The sequence below is a fragment of the Zosterops lateralis genome (genome assembly GCF_965231275.1).
Source record: "Zosterops lateralis genome assembly, chromosome: 3".
In the NCBI taxonomy this organism is placed as follows: domain Eukaryota; kingdom Metazoa; phylum Chordata; class Aves; order Passeriformes; family Zosteropidae; genus Zosterops; species Zosterops lateralis.
The window spans coordinates 23,324,573-23,343,088 of record NC_139764.1 but is presented as its reverse complement, the minus strand read 5'-3'; the positions used below and the strand labels follow the sequence as shown (position 1 = coordinate 23,343,088).

The window sequence follows — 18,516 nt, the reverse complement described above, 5'->3', positions numbered from 1 at the left end:
GGAATGCCCAGTATACATCTGCTTTTGTCACCATAGTCAGCACTCAACACGATATTCAGTAAGAAAAAGAAATTATTTTAGAACTAACTCAGTGTTTCTGAACAGGCTAGATTCATTTGAAAAAGCCCAAGGAAAAAAAAATACAGCTGTTCCTTGGAGTATTCTGCACTGTCTTTCTGTTTTGCCATACTAACCAGGTGAAACAAATAATCTGAATTGACACTAGTGAAATTAACTGATTTTTTTAAACTTCAATTACATTCTCTGTTAAACATCTAATTTCTTCTTTGTGGGAACAGATTTATGTAGTTCAGCCTATTCTCCTGGTGATAAAATATTTTCTAATCTGAAGGTTAATACTGTTGCCCTCTTGCTATACTTTTCCCAGCTAATTTCCCTTTTTAGCAGCAAGCTGGAAGGAATAGAGTCTTCTTTCCAGCTTATATTTGATTTTCTTAATCAAGTGCTTTATCATTCACTCAGCATTTTAAATACTTCACAACACCAGGGAAGCCATGTTACATAAGGAGTCCATTCACACCACAAACAGCAGTAACAAGGATTACACACATCTCCTTAAATCCAAATGCACAAGCCCCATCTCTCTTTAGGCCTCTAAGTTATCAATATAAATTTCATGATACATGAAGCACACTTCAATTTAGGCAGTGGGGAACTGTGGATATATTCATGCAGTTTACTACTGCAATATCATATCCAAACCTCAGACTGCATAGTTCCAGTCCCTTAGATGGCCTTTAAAATATAAAACAAAACAAACCCAAAAAGCAAAAAAACCAGGACAAACATTTTTTTAAACTCTATGAAGTGTCAAGAGTCTGTTAAACTTTTCACCTAAGCCCAGATGGATAAAAGAGCAACCAAACACTCAGCTATAGGTTACAGAACGTATATTATCTTTACCAGTCACAGGGAACACCTTGAGCAGTATGTGTTTTAAGGCTCTGTCAAAAAAATTATGGAGGGGAGAAACACAGCTCATACAAGGATTTTTTTGATGGAACTCACTGGATGACAAGTGGGAAAGCCTATGCCAAGGACCACACACAGCAAGAACAATAATTTCAAATCCAGTATTTCATTCTTTGTGCATTTCTCTTCCCAATCAATCTCTTATTTTCTTCAGCTTTCCAGCAGTTGCTGCTTGCTTCCCTTCCTCTCCTGCCCAGCTGCTGGGAACAGAAGCCTTTGTGCTCTGTAACCCTCTTGACCCAAGCAGAGAGGCCCTTCATGGATACCTACAGGGCGTTCTCATTCTCCTCCTCCAGTCCCCCTGGCTGGCTGATTGTGGTGTGACAAGCAGTCAATAGCCAGCACTGCTCCCCACTTTGGTCTCCCTTTCCAGAATCCCCATCTCAAAAGAGAGCTATCAATCAGTTGTGGAGCCCTTAACACAGCAGCACTCTGACCTACAACCGGTACAGCTTAATTGGGGTATGCGATTAAATACCAGTCACTGGTCAACACCAGTGTTATGACCCCTGCAGACAGCTAAAGCCTCTGCCTGAAGCAGGGAAATAAAGGAAGAAAAGGCAAGCAGCAATGCCATTTCCTTCCCTTGCAGTGAACGGCCTACAGAGAGTGGGCAGGATCTAGCATGCCTGCTGTGGTCACACTGAATGCCCTCCACAACAGGTTGTTCCTTGGAAGAGAGGGAGACTATTCGGCTCACACATCCCACAGTGTCTGTGATAGGGGAAACACACTTGGAACTTTTACATGATTCAATAGTCACCTCACATCACCAGAATATTGGTACTTTTTATAAGCTCTTATTTAAATTAGGCCTGTATCAGACACAAATTTCAGTGCTATTATCCTATTCAGTACAAAGAAATTATGACAAAGAAATGCTATCTGATGCAACACAAAAAAATCTGTGCAAACAGCATCCAGTCTTCCAAGGCTAACATTAACTTCTCACCCTCAGGCTTTCCTTCTTTCACAATGTCCTTCACTATCGACAATGTAATATACCTCATAAAAAAAATTATATGCATTTTTTTTTTCACTGAGAAGCTGGTCTTGGTGTGTTAGCTATTACAGGACCACATAAGCCACACTTGCAAATACAAAACCCGCATAATACTTGAATTGCTGCTACAAATCACCTGCCATTTTTTAGACCTCTGCATAAAAAAATAGTGTTTCTCTTTCTTTTTTCACTTTTGTCTTAACATTTAAAGGCTATACCAAGTTTATTGTTTTCTTGCCCAGTTAAACACAGAAAACAGTAGTCATGTGCCCTTGGAAGCTGGATAAAGACCATTCTGCCTTTTTTTAGCTGAAAAACTAATCACTGCAGGAAAGGCAATTAAAACAAACACAGCTTCTAGCAGTTATTTTTTTTAAACCCACTATCAATATAAATTGACTAGATACAGAGCTTTTGGACTTGAATACTGTGCCTAGTCAGTAACATGGGATGATTTTTCATGATTTCTGATGATTTTCTAGTAGAGACGTCACAGAGAATTAAGCCAAGTACAGGCATTTATGTTAGAGCTATATTTACACTACAGATCCTAAATGCTCTACAGGAGTTTAAGTTCCATATAGTAAAAAATAGCAAAGTCTCTTCTTAAATAATAAATAAAAAAAACCCCAAAACCAAACAAAAAATTCTTTGCCCAACAATCTTTTATCTGCAACTGCTGGGTATGAGAGAGGCAGAAGAGATAATTTATTAGAAGTCTATTTCATCATCATTACACCTTTAAAGAAGAAACAAAAGTGATGCTTATAATCAAAATAAGATAAAAACCTGTTTAAGAAAGGCTGCAGATCTAAAACAGTTCAGCCTTGAGAACGTAAAAAGATACAGAATATTAACCATAGACTGAAAAGTCAATTAAGCTGATCTTCAATTAAAAAGACACTGGAATCTGTGTATGTCTGATTATGTTAGAGTCTTGGGAGCGTTTCAATTTATTTATTTTTTATCAATATACCTAACAAGAATAATTTGTGCACAGATTACTAAAGTATCTGACAACCACATCTGTTTCAATTACACTGATTAGAGTTTTCTAATAAACAAATTCCTTAAAATAGTATATAAGTAATACACCAAAACACAGTAACTAGAGGGAAGTATTCTTCTACATTGCAGCAGGTCAAATTGTGGATCATTCACTTTTGGGTCACCTCGGATCATTTGTGAAGCCACACATCACAGAAACATACCTTATATAGAACAAAAATAACCTAATATTGAGAGTGAGATAAAAACTGTTCTTGTTAAGAAACTGCTCTGAATATCCTTTCTTCAGCTGCCCAACTAAGATTAAGTTTATTTGGTCTAAACCACCTCTCCTTTCAACAACAAAATTCTTACCAGCAGGTGGTTTCCTCTTATACTGCCCCTTTCTAGTTCTACATGTGTCTGACTTTAAAAGGTTCTTTTCCCTCCTTGGCTGCTGACTCTCAGAAACCACTCCTCCTCAATGACTTTCAGCTTGGCACACCTTTGAAAGGGTGTGTGGTTGCTTTCTCACAGCACTGCCACAGCCAAGGGAGCTGAGAGATGCTCTCTGCTCCCAGCAGGAGCAGCTTATTGAGGTACATCCTCACTGGCACCTCATCAGCTTGCACATGACTAATTTATACTACATCTACAGACAAATGCACAATGTAAAGGTCGCTCACACCGATCAAGTCAGGACCACAATCTCCCTCAAGAACTCTTGCAGCAGCAACAATCGCAGCAGCAGTGTAGAAACAGATAAAATATTCTTGCACAGGATGTCTTTTTTTCAATACAAATATTGACAGATATTCCTTGTGGAGGAGACATAATTTAAATTGTGTAGTAGAGATCTGCTCTGCTGAGTGAGCTTTGAGACCTCCATCAATACCCACTAACCTCTATTTTACTCATGTTATAAGGCCTATAAGCTTTTAATTTATGACAGGAAAATGACAAATTGATTTTCCAGTTATTAATCCTAGTGACAGAGCCAGTTCCTAAAGCCTTCCCATTCCCTCTGAGTACAAAAGGGCACAGGGCATTCAATCTAAGGGTTTCAATTGCCTCATCAGGCCTCTCTGAATTTCTATTCACCAAACCAGGGTGCACATGTGGGGTGCCACAAAGAAGCCTGCAGTGATAAGTTTTTCTCCCTGAAAATAACATAAATAGGAGACACTGTGCTCTCTGGCTGTCAGCTCATCCCCCTGCTGAACACCCAGAGGGACCCAAATACAGGCCAGGTCCTTGGAAGTGAGCACTGCCCTACTGGCACAAAGAAGAGGTGAAATTTCTTGCAAATGAACTCCTGGTGCTGTATTTTAGCTTTATAACTGGAGTTACAGCAGCAATTTAAAATCAGGGAATCTACCACAAGATGGAAGGGCAGAGAAAAAAAAGCCCAAAGGAAAAGGGAAAAGGTGTTGACAGTCACACAAATTCAAGAGCAAAAACAATTGCAGGGTTTAACTGCCTTGTTCCTGCTGAGCAAGCAAGTCTGAAGAGACAATTTCACCTATTTCCTTCCATTGCCTAGCCCTGAGAAAGGGCAAACCCCACATTTTAAGGGACGCTTAAGTCACAAGTGTCCCTGCCAGGCACCCTGGGTCACACTACCCATAGTAAAATGCCTGTGCCAACAGTCACTGCCTGCTCCTTGGGCTGCTGCTCCAGGAGCTGACAAACATGAGAGCAGCAGCATGGCCTGGCAGGGGACATGGGGAACTGGGGAGGCACTTGAGGAGCCCCACAGCTTTGCATCATCCAGCACAACTTTGGGGTCCATACCAGCTGATAAACCTCAATCACCTGCAAGCGCAGCAGTGAGATCAGCTGGGCACCCCACCAGCTCCTCTCCCTGCCCTGAGACACAGCCTGTGCTCACCAGGGACAGCTTTTAATTTCAAGCTACTTAGCACAAGTTAGCTTATCACTCTCTGTATCCCTCCTCTGCACCAGCAGGTCTCTGAGCACGATGCTCTGACCTTGAAATTACTGACAGGGTTGCTGCTGTACCCTCACAGGGCTTCAAGGGCTCCACAGAGTTTGCTGCCTGCAAGAAAGAGTTCAGTGGGGCCAATTTCTCCCCAGTACCCAGGGGTGGTGGCTGTTGGGCAGGGTCAAGGCTGGTAGCAGCAGCACTGCTCCTCCCTTTGATGCACACCTTGAAGGAAAATTGTTGCAGCAGCCCTGTTGTTAGAGGGTAGAAATAAACCAAGACACAGACTCCTTGTTTATCACCCCAGGAAAAGGGTCCTGGTTTATTCCTCTTTACAGCTCAGCCATCCTGACTCCAACCATTCACTGACTCTGCCTGCAGCAGCTCCTGCTGTAGGTTTCCCTTGCAGCTTCTGACTGCTGGTTATTTCCTGCTAAACTCTGACTGCAGGGATCAGTTTGCAGACTCTGACTGCAGCTTTTACCCAGCTAGACTGTGACTGCAGGTTCCAACAACAGGCTCTGACTGCACACCCACACTGACCTCACAGCAGGGATTCTCTCTCCCCAAGATCCCTCTTCTTCATGATCCTTCTTCTTCAAGATTCCTTCTCCTTCATGAATTTCCCCCTCACTAGCTAACCCACTCCCTTTTATCACACTTACCTTTATTGAATATACCTGTTACTTATAAGGGACAAGACTGAATTGGGTAATTAACAGTAACAGCTGTTACTTATCAGGGGCAAGGTCACATGTATTCCCTTCTACAGAAAACCACTCAGGTTTCCTTTGGAAGGGGCTTTAAGGCTAGATTGCATTCTGAAGAAAAAGTTTTAGAGGAGCAACAGCCCAGGGAATATCCCAGCAACATCCTGGGAAGGGTGCTTGGGCCTGGATGCCTCCTTGTGGAGCCCAGGGCTCTGCTCATGCCAGATGCATTTAAATTAATCCTCTGGGGAGTGAGCCACAGTGGATGGGCCACTCCCTAGAGAAAACAGCAATAATGCAGCTATTCATTTATTTGTTAAGAGAATCATAAAAATGACAGCATCTACTTTATATCCACCCAGCCCCTCAGCGTGCACCAGGGACTGAATCACCAAAATCTCTGACAGCTGCTTTGTTCAGTGAAAATCAAACTACAAAGAAAGGGCCAGGACTCTTTCATCAATCAATTATAAGCACAGTCTTTCAAGACAGCTACAGAGAGAGGTGTGAGGAAGGGGTGTTGGGAGAACAACTAGCAACAGCTCTTGTTTTCATTCCTCCTGCTCCAAGAAGTGTCAGAGCTCATTCTCCACACAAGAAATATTTGTCCACCAAGTCTCCCATGCATGTAGCAAAAAACAATACATGAAAGTGCATTTCTAATGCCAGTTCTGGCAAAAAAAAAAATGAAGTACTGACTAACAGCAGTTGTTAGAAAACATGCTCCAGTTGGCACAAAACAGTAGTTGGATGAACTGTCATATTTTGTCAATTTATACAAGGAACCTCTTGCATGAATTTCAAAAGATCTCTAGAGAAAATAAATAGATGAGAGATGGGGAGAAAAGACATTTGTTGTCTTACTGTATGTTATTTTGTTATTGAAAAATGTTGAGCTGTCATAGACATATTATCTGGAGATAAAAGATGATATAAGGAAAGAAAGTAAAAATTTCCCCCTAATAAGATTTTTTCTTCCTTCTCGCTTAACACAGCTTTTGGTTTAGCTAGGCAGATGCTACACTTCCTGACTTCCCTCCTTTTGGATTTCAGCACCATTGCACGTAGCCAAAATACCATCTAATTCTTAAACAAGAATTCCTGCAAATGTATACGGGGTCACAGCATCTGCTATTTTATATGGAGCAATTCTATTAATGGGGTGTGAGTAACTGCTGTTAATTGAAGCCTTGCCCTATTCCATTCATAATGCTATTTCCAAACTACATTGGAATACTTGTAAGATTGCAAAAAGGATGTGTTTGAATTAAGATAATACATCACTCTCCCAGCATCTTTACTAAGAAGGATTGATTCAGTTTTCCTCTGGGATGAAGTAGCATTCTCCTTGTTCCTCTCCTGACTTTATCTCACCTCTGAACAGGATCTTGCTGTAACAATCAGTTTGTGTCCATACATCTCACTATGCCACGCTGAGCCAAGAATCACAACAGCTTTATCATTCTGAAGATGTCAGTAGTAGTCTGATTTGTAGCAGAATTATCAAACAAGTAGTCATGAGATGCTCACAGTAACTGGAATTCATCTGGCTAGTGCCCTCTTTCTCTCCATCTTCCCTTCCCCCCGATGTTCAGACTCACTGAGTTTCGTGGCAGCAGTGTCTATCCGGTACCCACCTGACATGAATGAAATGGTGCATATGACCCACCAGGGAAAAAAATTAATCATCTGACACCTTGCTGAGCAACTGCCATGCCACTGAGCATCAAATATGCAGCAAGAATGACCCCAAATTATCCCACAGTAAAATTAGTCCAATGCATTTTTTATTTTTTTTAGTCAGCAAACCAAATTCAGGAAATTAGGAGCTTACAGACGACACATCACAGACGACATTCCATTAGAAAGTGTTAAAAAAACCCCAACAACCCTGCCAAATTAGTTTTCTGAAGACATAGACCTGAGTGAGATTATTAATAAGTTGTTAATAGAGGCCATCCTGTGGATTAGGCTTTTAGTACCTATTAAATCAAAGCCGTGAATAATTATGCATTCTTGTAGGTGTGCGTTCCTCCCCTGCTTGAACTCACCTTTTCTAATGTTTTTAAGGACAATAGTGACTAGGTAGCCGAATTTGCTCTCATCCTGAGTTTTAGTCCCAGTTGACTTTGCCATCCCAACACTACTATTTCCTGAACTTTTAGGAGGCAACCCCCCGCCCCCAGAAACTCTAAACTATATAACCTGAAAGGGGTACTTCAGTACTTTGTCCAATGCTGGTTCAGAGCAGCCAAGGAGTTCAGCTGCTACTGGACAGTGTGGCAAAGAGACAAAAAGCCAGCACAGTAATATAAGAACAGTTTTTTTAAAAAAACATTTAAAATAGTTTAAAAGAAAAAGCCAGTTCTAACAGTCCAGCATGGCAACCTTAGTCTTGTTATTCCCATGAAATGTGTTCTTTCAAAGTAGAGTTTAGGTGGGTTGAATTGCATTTGATTTTTGCCCCAATCAATAGCACTTTGTATAGTTGCTACCACACCCTGGCAGGATCATGCTCCAGGTGCAGGGTTGTTGGCTGGCCCAGGGACATGGAGAGAGGATGGGGCAGAGAGGGATGTGTTAACTTCATGAAGATCTGGAGGGGCAGCTGTCATCTGGAACCCCTATTACAAAAGCTTATAAGATTTTATGTAGTGGACAATTGATTTCTTATAGAATACCTGTACAGAAGAGAAAATTAACATTCAGCCAGCCAGGACAAGAAATGAAATATGTGGCTGGATGCAGTTAATCATGTAAGCCTCAGGACAGAGATCCATCAGATCTGCAAATGGGAGATTAATACGCTACCGTAAGTCCACATATGCAGAATGCATTAAAATTTGTTCTAGCCACAGGAAACAGTCTGAGTGTACCTCATGAGAACAGAAGGATATAAAAAATTTGGAGATTTAAAGTCTCTTCCTGCCTCACAGGTTGAATTCCCAGATGATTTGGACTTTGCATGTGATTTTATTTTCTGAAAGGCAGGTGGATTTTGTATATCTGAGATGACTGATGATTAATCAATGTTTGGATTGAGACAAATCTAAAAATATCTCGAGATAAAACAACAAAAAAAAGTCTTGTGAATGCACCACTCAAGTATCTTCTTGTGCCAGTGATTACCTTTTGGGATTGCTGTATATGGTTTCAAAGATATCACCAGGCACTGTTCCTACCAGAACTACCAGAGAAAATATGTCAGAATTTTTAATTCTGAGCAAAAGAGAAGAGAACTTAGTTTGGCAGAGGAAGAAGGACACCACGTATCAATTTACTGACTCTTTCAATCAGAGATTTCTCCAACAGCAGAACACAGAGAAAGCGTAATTAAGACAACTGATATTGCCCCACTCCAGCAATGTCAACCAGTTAATTAGATGGGTCCCATCAGATGATTAGGCAAATAAAGTTTTGATAGAAGTTTTATTGAGCACTCTGTAATCAGTCACGCTGGGAGCAGTAAGGAAAGCTGGAAGGAGAAGAAACCACTCCAGTAGTAAAAGGCTGCTGGGTTTTATTTCTGCTTATGATTTATTGTGTGATACTAATCAGAAGGCTGGGTCCTGGGGCAAAAGTATTCACCTAGGGCTCGGATGGTCTGTCTTCTTCCTCACTCTGCTGAGTCCCTGTATGACCTTCACAGAGCCGTGTAGATCCAGGGCCAGTAATCAGCCACTGAAAGTAGCTCTATACACCCTGTCATGGACACAGCAGCTCTGAACAGAAATCCAGCTCCTTGAGAAGTTTACTAATAAACATGCCAGTGGATATAAGCTGAAAATATAAGCAGGGGAATAGAAGTTTTAAGAAGTGTCCTCTTAGTCTTGGGCTATGTCTACAAGTTCTGCTGCACATACACACATCAGTCCTCTCTGGGCTGCAAATCTCAAGTGGCAGGAAGTGTCTGCACAGTGATGCTGTGGGGTGTTCCAGCCTGAAATGTCTACCTTCCAGGGCTATTACCCTTTAATTAAATTTAATTTGATTTAATTAAAGGTTATTACCCTTTAATTTAAATTTTTGTAAATGTTAAATTGCAAAGCTAGAAAAAGCAAATTATTCCTGCCTCTAAGATTCTTCAGAAATTTCAAAGTGCATGTCCTAAATTACACCTATTGAGGGAGAAAACAGTTTAGACTTGTCCTGAGTGAATATTGTATTTTGTGTAACACCTCATCAAATTCCTGCCTTTCCTTGCAAAACAGATGGTTGGAATACGGTAAGATTTGGTCTTGTGCAATCAGCTAAAATCATCATAAATCATTTCTGCTGAGATGCAGTACATTTATCTCTATGTGATGCTGTCAGATGGAATCAGTGCTCTTATGTTTTAAGAACAAAGCCTTCCCTTAGAATAGTATTACTGAGAAACTGAAAGAGTTTAGAAAGAAGTAATAAAGGATAAATTAAAAATCATTCTTGCAACTTCTGAGAAAACCAAGTAAGGGAAAAAAGATTGTACTACTGTTGCTTCCAAAATGAAATTGGTGTGTCCTCATCACTCAAGCAGATACAACAGCTAGGAGCAGATATTGTATGCCAGTGGAAAGAATATATATTGCACACATAAAAGGCTGCAACATAAATTTGAAGAAATATGGGGCTCCTTCATATAGGTAGGTCAAACTTTTCCCTCAAGCAGATAATTACAGGCTTGGGGTGAGTAAATCTTATTAGCCTCTCAGCACCTTATCTCCCTGTGTAGAGACTGGTAGTAGATATATAGTAGATATATTCTACTGCAGTCACTTTCTGGATTGCACGTTAGATATTGCCTTGTGCAGTCCACTCCTAACTGCAGCCATCGTACTTCACAGTGGAATGGCCATGGATAGGTCATACCAGAGAACACATGAAAACACATTCCCAGATTTTGGAAGGGATGGGCATTAGAAAAGGAGACGGAAAGCAAAACATTCAGCACACAGCTCCTCTCTTTGTAAAATTGGTGAATTTCAACACACCGCTCAAATATTACAGTCTGGGCCCTTGTTTTGGAGGGAGCAGAGCAGGTTGGGGCAGCCCAGGTCAGCAGGAGCCTCCACAGAGACACCAATGACCTGGGCTGGGCTGGGCTCAAATGGGACTCCTGGGCCCTTGGACATGGTGGGGGAAGTCCCAGGGGCAGCTGGTAAAGGGCACTAAGGCTTAGTGGTGCCCTCAGGTGCTGCCAGTATGGATATTTTACCATGAAACACTTGACTTGTGTTGCTTTACTTCAGTATTAGACCAAAACCTTAGGCAGGGAGTTGCAGCCTCTTGAGGGTAACATATTCATGCTACTCACTGTGTCGTCCTCTGTGGGAGAAGAAAGGGGATGTATCTCTCATGACCCAGGTGAAGTTCCAAGCATAGTAACCATGAGGAAGAGAAGGGCTCCTTGCTGTGTGATCCGAAGGGCTCAGACCTTTCATTAAAAATAAAAAGGAAGAAAAGCCCATTAGGTATGATGAAACTGATTGCATGCTACACATCAAGTGCAAAGAACTTAAGCAGCTTGATTGACTATATACAGTAAGCACCAATTTTCAACTACTTCTTGGTTGGTTCCTCTTTCCTGATACATGCATGCACAGGGACACAGGAGAGTTGTTGCTTTACCGTGCAAAACCATCTAGAAAATTTGTCAGGTTTCATCTCACACTAAGCTCTCTTTGACCCTTCAGTCCCCCAATTTGTTTGTTTATTTAAGTTCTGCTAGCATAAGATCATCGTGTACATGGAACAGGCAAATGTACCCGACCTGTGTTCAACAACCCAATGCATCTCAAAGATGCTTTTCATGATCCAAATACCACAGTGACCCAGAAGAGATGAGTTCTGTACCAAGCTGCACTAACTCTGCAAAATCATGATGACATTAGAGGTATAAAGAGAAACAGTGTCTGAAATAACACACAAGATCAATGAGCAAAGTGGAATTCTGCAAGCTTTGAAAGTACAAATTTTCCCTGAATGTTTAAGTTGGGTTTTCTGAAGACATCAGGATCTTGGTCTCATTTTTTGAGATCCTCACAAAAAAGGTAGAATTTAAATATGTAGAAACACAGGCAGGAAAAACTTATGTTTGGGAGATTCGCTTGATGGAAAAAAACCCCAAACCTCTGCATTTCTGATTTCTCTACAGAAGCCATAAAAAAAAGGACACATTTAAGAGAATAATAGTAAACAAAGTAAATGGCTGAAGTCTTGGGGAAAACACTGCTTTGATTTTGTAAAAAATTCTACTTCCTCCTTCCACCAAAGAAAAAGTGGAAAATTTCAGAGGGACTTGTCAGAAGTTTAACAGGTGTTAGTTGTGCCCTATCCTATTCTCAGTGCAATCTCATTTTTAGCACACTCTTGTAACGAAATAACTCTAGCACAACCAAGAGAAAAGTAACCACTCTTGTGTAAGAGCTGTAATTCTTATCCCTTGCTTAGAGCAATAATCTTCAAGATAAAAATGGACTTTACACTGTAATATTGTAAGACGTTCTTGAGTGACAAAAAATGAATACTCCTAATGGCTCAATTAAACCTGATCTCTATGCTAAGTTAAAGTGTCATAACTAAATACCCCCTATTGTTGTCTAGAATGTGCTATACAGAATATCAGACCAGAGATTTGTGAAGGGAGGTAGCAAACCTGGTGTCCTGCCTGCAGCTGTCATTGATGAAGTGATAGGTAACCATGGAATAAACTTTATATTGGCTTTTCCTCCCTAACATCAAGACACATCTTCCAGTAGCCCCTGATAAAGCTGATTGTAGAAAATAATGTCAGGTTTTATTACAAGAGTTATAATAGCTGCTCAAAGCATATTTTTTCCCTACAAGTGTGCTTCACTTTGATGTTACTATAAAATAATAAATAAAAGAAGAATATTAATAAAAAATGAGCCCCCGAAATACGCTGGTTTTCAAAACCATGTGTGTTCTGCCTGATGTGAGATGTCTGACCAATATCAATGTCCCCTTTATATAACATCTATACCCAGTGACTCTCCAAAAGAGGGAATGATTTAATATCCTGATCCCAGATCATAGCTCTCCCTGAGACAAGAACTTCAGGGTTCCTTTTCCCCAATCCATGTAGACGTCACTCATTTAGTGCTACCAGAGAGCCAAGACCTTGTGCTGCAATCCTTTGAAAACTTCACAAAAACCTTAAAAACTGACCTGCTTCCCACCTGTATTCCCATGGCAAAATAATCTGAGAGAGAGTCACTGAAGTGCATTTCTCTCCCTAATGCTTCATTCATAGAACTTCGAATTAAATCTCCTCAACTACCCTGACCAGCCTTACCTGGGAATCACGACCACAGGAATCAGCACCACAGCAATCAGCTGCAGTACTCCAAATTCCCTGGCACTTCTCACATTCCAAAAAATGCCTCTCCATATTGCATTCTTCAAAAATCCTGCCTACCTTCAGCCTCAGCTAGGTGGAAATGTTCCCTCTGGAACCAATATATGCAGTGAATTGAGATAAAAAATCAGGTTGAACATCTCAGCAGAGAAGACAAGGCAGTCCAGGCACCTGAACCTCCCCTCAGCAGCAAGGGGTCAATAAGAGATAATACAAAAAATTGAAAGTTTTTTCTCTATTTTTAAAGAATTGAACTGATTCAGTTCAATTCATTTAAACCTTAGAAGTATTTTATCCCATATTCTTTGGGGTTAATTTTGGAACCTCATCTCAAATGATTTGCTTGGGCTATTGGTCTGAACTTGAAGACAAGAAGATTGTATCAGAAGTTATGAATCTTTCCCAATTAAGTTATCTTCTGTGAAAGATGCTGGGTAAAAGGTTTTTGTATAGCCAAGAGGCCACTCTTCACAGTGAGAAATGATTTGATTTAAGCATCAGCTTTAGGCTAGGAAAAGGAGAGGCTTTTCCTCTTCCACCTTCAGGGTGTTTTACATCGAGAAAGATAATAATAGGAGACCATTTCAGCTAAATAAATGCTTCTTGTGCAGCAAGGGTAATGCAGATGGAGACCACACTCTAGCCCTTTTACAAAATAAAGGGGTTTTCCCCTCTCCAAAATAATTCAATTTAAGCCAAAAAGCACTGAGAAAATTTTTCTACTTGTTTTTAGATATGCTAACCTCCAATTCCAGTTGTTTGTATCAGGGTACTCTGTCACTTGTCAAAAGTAACCCTAACCTTTAAAAAAAATTAATGGCTTGACAACTGGAAGCTGACAACTCCATTTTTGTAGCCAGATGTATGGTGAGGTACAAGAGAGGTTTCTTTGATATTCCTGCCTGGAGACATATCCAGGACCAAATCCTGGCCCTAGGTGCACCATCACAGCAAGAAACATGCACCTGAAGAGAACATTTGACATTTCTGTTTTTTAAACTTGTGCAAAGGTATCTCCTTAGGGGATGTGAAATTCAGGCAGATTACCAGGAGTTTCAGGGAAAGAAAAAAAATAAAAAAGGCTCATGTGTGCTGAAGTCAAGTCTTAAGGCTACAAATTCATTAAATGCAATATTTATGTATTATTTTAATGAAAAATACCTCTTTAATAGAGCAACCCTTCATGTTTACATAGAAATGGAACAACAAGAAAGCTTTCTTTATGGGTCATTTTAAAACAAATAGGATTTCCTCCCTTTTTTGTCTTCTCTGGAAGAAGGAATAACCCCAGCAATCAACATATGTAATTTTCTAAAGGTTCATTTAGTGGAGAAATGTAAATGATTTTTTACCAAAATACTCAAGGTTTTTTTTAACTAAAAAATGCTCTGCCATGTAACCAAATATTGCTAATTGCTTCCTTTGGATATTGCTTGATTACTCAGCTCTCTCACTGTGCTGAGCTGTATTATTTGCAGTTTCTCAGTGGCAAATCTGAGGTGACAGACCAGCATGTACCTGTCTTCTAGATTTCAGGGTTGCGACAGATGTGCAAGATAATAACTGAGATCAACATGTACTTTCAGCTCCATCTATATCTACAAAATATCTCAAAATCCCTCATGTTTGTTTGTGTGGAAATCAAAAGTCAACATTAGTAGTATTTGTGGCTCTAATTTATAACAGCCATCAATCAATGGAGCAGTTCCTAGTAATTATTACAATAATATATTTAGAAACAGCCACCATTATGATCTGGACTTTCCAATCTCTGGGAAAGCCTGACATTTCAGAAAAGGTTATTCCAGTTCCAAGAAAAAGGGAGCGATTTTCCACAGAAAGGATATTACGACATTAAAATCTGGATTTTCCAGTCTCTGGGAAAGCCTGACATTTCAGAAAAGGTTATTCCAGTTCTGAGTGAAAGGTAGCAATTTTCCACAGAAAGGATAATATGCAGTTATCTTTCCCCTATTAAGAAAAAGAAGGACTAAACTACTCAGAACCAAGGCAACTTCACGTAATTAAAACAAAAAAATCTTACAGGGAACTGACTGGCGCGGGTAAGGAAACCTCTGCAGACTTCTATGAACAGAGGCAGGCCAAAGGCATCCTTGGGAAGAGGCAGATCCAACACTGCAGGACCCTGAAGCCAAACACCATGATCTTGCAAAAGAGCTGTCAGGACCCTGCCTTCAGGAAGCCTTGACTGGCTGTGACCAGCTAAGTGTTTTCCTCTGTTCAGCTGGAAGTGTAAACTCCAGAGGCCTTGATAAGGGATTGCTGAGCTCCTAGCTCCACAGAAGTTCTTGGCTTCTGTTTTTTGGAGGATATTCTTCCATCCCTGACTGGAAAAGATCTCCTGAGAATTCCCTCTCAAATTCACAACTGATCCTCACAATCACACCAACAGTACTCACATGATGTAGAAGGTTTCATTTTTCTCCTTTTCCCATCTACAAACATACTCAGTCATGCATGAAAGTGCAAAAAACACTTATTGAGGTGACCAAGCAACACCAAACCCAATAAACAGCCCAAGTAAATGCTTTGTAAATAATCCATACGCTCAGCCATGCTCATACAAATCATTGTCTAAATGAAATTTGGCAGTAAAATTCAAATTCTGTTTATGGTCCTGATGGAGTGCAAGGCAGAGGGCAAGTTCTTTGAATATAGTTTTTTGCTCTGAGTAGTTGCTGAGCCTTTTTTACATTATTAGGTAGATGTACTCCAGGGTTTTTTTTTTCACTAACCTTTTCTACAGTATGAAAATGTTCACTGACAGTCTGTCAAGTTTATCTTTTTCAGCTGGAAAATATATTCAATAATGCATTATGTTGCAATGATTTTATGTCATATTGAAAGCCTGATGAGTGCAAATAAACTATAGGGTGTGTGTGTCACAAGAACTGTGCTGGATTGCTACAGAGAGGGAATTTGCATTTAATGGGCTGTAGCAGACCTGTGGATAGTGAATTCAGCCTGCATGAGGCACAGGAGTGATCAACAATGCTGACTGGCAGGTGCTTGAAGAGTAAATTTGGGAATAGCATACACTTCTTGTACATAAAGCATGTGTCTCTAACAAAACTGTTTTAACCCCACCACTGGATTATCCTTCTGACCCTGACTACTTTTTTTTTTTCCTTTGTAAGCCTTGTTTAAAATTTTCTTTTAAACTCTTTCTATTAGCCATGTACTTTTACTTATCTCCTTTTCAACTGTAATATTAACTTTTTATTGAAAAAACTCAAATGCATCATAACTGATTATTCAGCAAGTAAGTATTTCACAGCTCCATTCTTTTTTCTACTGACAAGGCAGTTCCTCTGCCAAACATGACCCATAAACATTTATGGATGCAGGGAGAGTCTGTGCTTAGTCTAGGAGATGAGGTCTGATTAGTGGACCTTGGATCTGGAGGAAGAGAACACAAAACACCCAAACTGCCATTTGATCAAGACATTGCAACAGGGAAATATTAACTAGGCATAATGTGCTGCTGCTCATTACAGGAAAAGAAATAATCCACATTTTCCCTACAAAGAGCATTAAAATAAACCCATTAAGATGACCAAACTAATAACTATTAGAGGTTTAAAATGTACTGTCATCTAGAGCATACTCCTGCATCTCAGGTGCTCTGCAGGTACTGAAGACCTGTCCAGTAAGACACCACAAAACAGCCATGATTCACTGATAAAGAGCTCAGGGCCTCAATTACAGGCCAGGCTAGGAATGACTTAACATTGTTAGTCATCTCTGTGTGCGCAAGAAACCTCTAAAAATCCAACTGCAGGCTGAGTTTTGCTGTGATAATCTTTTACAGCACAATCAAGCACCTCTGTGGGCAACGGAGAGAAAACAAACAACTGAGTGTTAGTAATTGAACTGCTCCTAACTCTGGTTCAGAGCCTCAAAGGCTGAGGCTGCTGGCAGGACTGCATCAAAGGATGTGCTTCTCTGGCTTCCCTAGTCTGCAGCTTAGCTAAAAAGGGGAGAGGGGAAAGCCCTGCAGCAGCAAAGGTACGTGTGCAAACACATCCTCTGAATTTTGGATGCTTGTCCTTTGTATCAGCTTTTAGACATTTTAGGGTCACAACTGGAAAAGGAGTATTAGGGCTGTGATTTTGTAGGGCTGTGGTTTAACACAGGGCAATACTTGTCCTTGTCTTTGGACTGGTAACAAGTGCATCTGAATTACTGATGAGAAATGGAGCGAAAATGTATCATGTTTAGCTGTTTCCAGCAGCACAGACAGACCTCCAGACACTGCAAACAGTTGGAAAATGCCAGGTAGAAATCTGCAGAATTAGTAACCTTTCTATTCAGGCACACTAAAGTACTTCAGGTTGCAGATATCTGAATTTATTCTGTACATGTGGAAATAAAGTAACCCTTCCATGGTCATCTGGAGTATTTCTGTGCTGTAGCTTAGAAAAACTTCCAAAGGAACAACTGAGAGACAGAATATTTAATATTTGGTATGTGTGTCAATATTAAAGAGTTCCTCCATTCATGGTCACTGGGAGCCTGCTGCACTGGCCCCCTCCTTTAAGTGTTCTTCCTCCAAAGGATTTTTGAGCAGTTGCTCATCCGTATGACTATTATCTATATATCTATATATATTTATACACAGCCACACATGATCACTATGCCGTATATCTGCCATACCATATGGTTCTCCCCTTTCAGACCTGGGGTCCTGATCCCACATATTGCCAATGTTCATCTCTTTGCATGTCTGGTATTACCCCTCTGCACTCTCTTCCCCTACTCAGTACCCAGCAAACGTAACCTCTAGAACCACAGTGGCCAGACTTTCAAGCAAAAGAAATAGTTGTTTTGACAGTGTTTTAATAATTCATTACACACACTGACTTCAAACCATTTAGTGCCTTCACCTTGGGTTTCTGTATAGGTACACAGACACCCAGTTGGAATCTCATCAAATCAGCACAGTTCCTATATAAATAGTGGGATTAAAGAAATAAGAAACAAACCCAGAAACATCCCCCTGCTCTTTATATACATAAGGCCTTTTTTTGTGCTACATTGACTGCATTCTAAATCAGAACACACACACAAACTTACACCACTAAACAGTTATCACTTCAACACAACTGCAGATACTTAGATATTCAGTGGCTCACAGCCCCTGCAAATTTTAATACAAGCTCATATTTTTGTCAACATCTGCATTTTGAATCTGTGTCTCATGTTTTAAGATGTGCATTCAGTGCTCACTTATTTTCATCTCAATATTTCTTGTCAGTGGACAAAAACACATGCAAAAATTCCTCAAACATTTAAATGCTGGGGAAATGAGTATTTGAAGGTTCTGCAGATCTGAATCTTAGGTTTGCAGGAAGGCTTTCACCCTCAGAGCAGGCAGCATGCATCACCTTTTAAAGACTTCTTTGATCAGGATGAAAAAGGTAATAATTCACTTCTCCTCCCACATTTTCATACCTCTGGCTCTGGAGACACTCGTAATGAAGTTTAGGGAACATTCATT

The 18,516-nt window shown here is 40.3% G+C and overlaps 1 protein-coding gene across 1 annotated transcript in view; it reads right to left on the bottom strand.

Annotated features, from left to right (window-relative positions):
- ALK (ALK receptor tyrosine kinase) overlaps positions 1 to 18,516 on the bottom strand; it is a gene marked incomplete at both ends in the record, with an annotated part of 302,815 nt that overhangs the window by 209,427 nt on the left and 74,872 nt on the right. Inside the window, one exon of the mRNA XM_083856843.1 lies at positions 10,932 to 11,051. Within this exon, the coding sequence (XP_083712969.1) occupies positions 10,932 to 11,051 (120 nt within the window). The remainder of the gene's footprint in view (positions 1 to 10,931; positions 11,052 to 18,516) is intronic.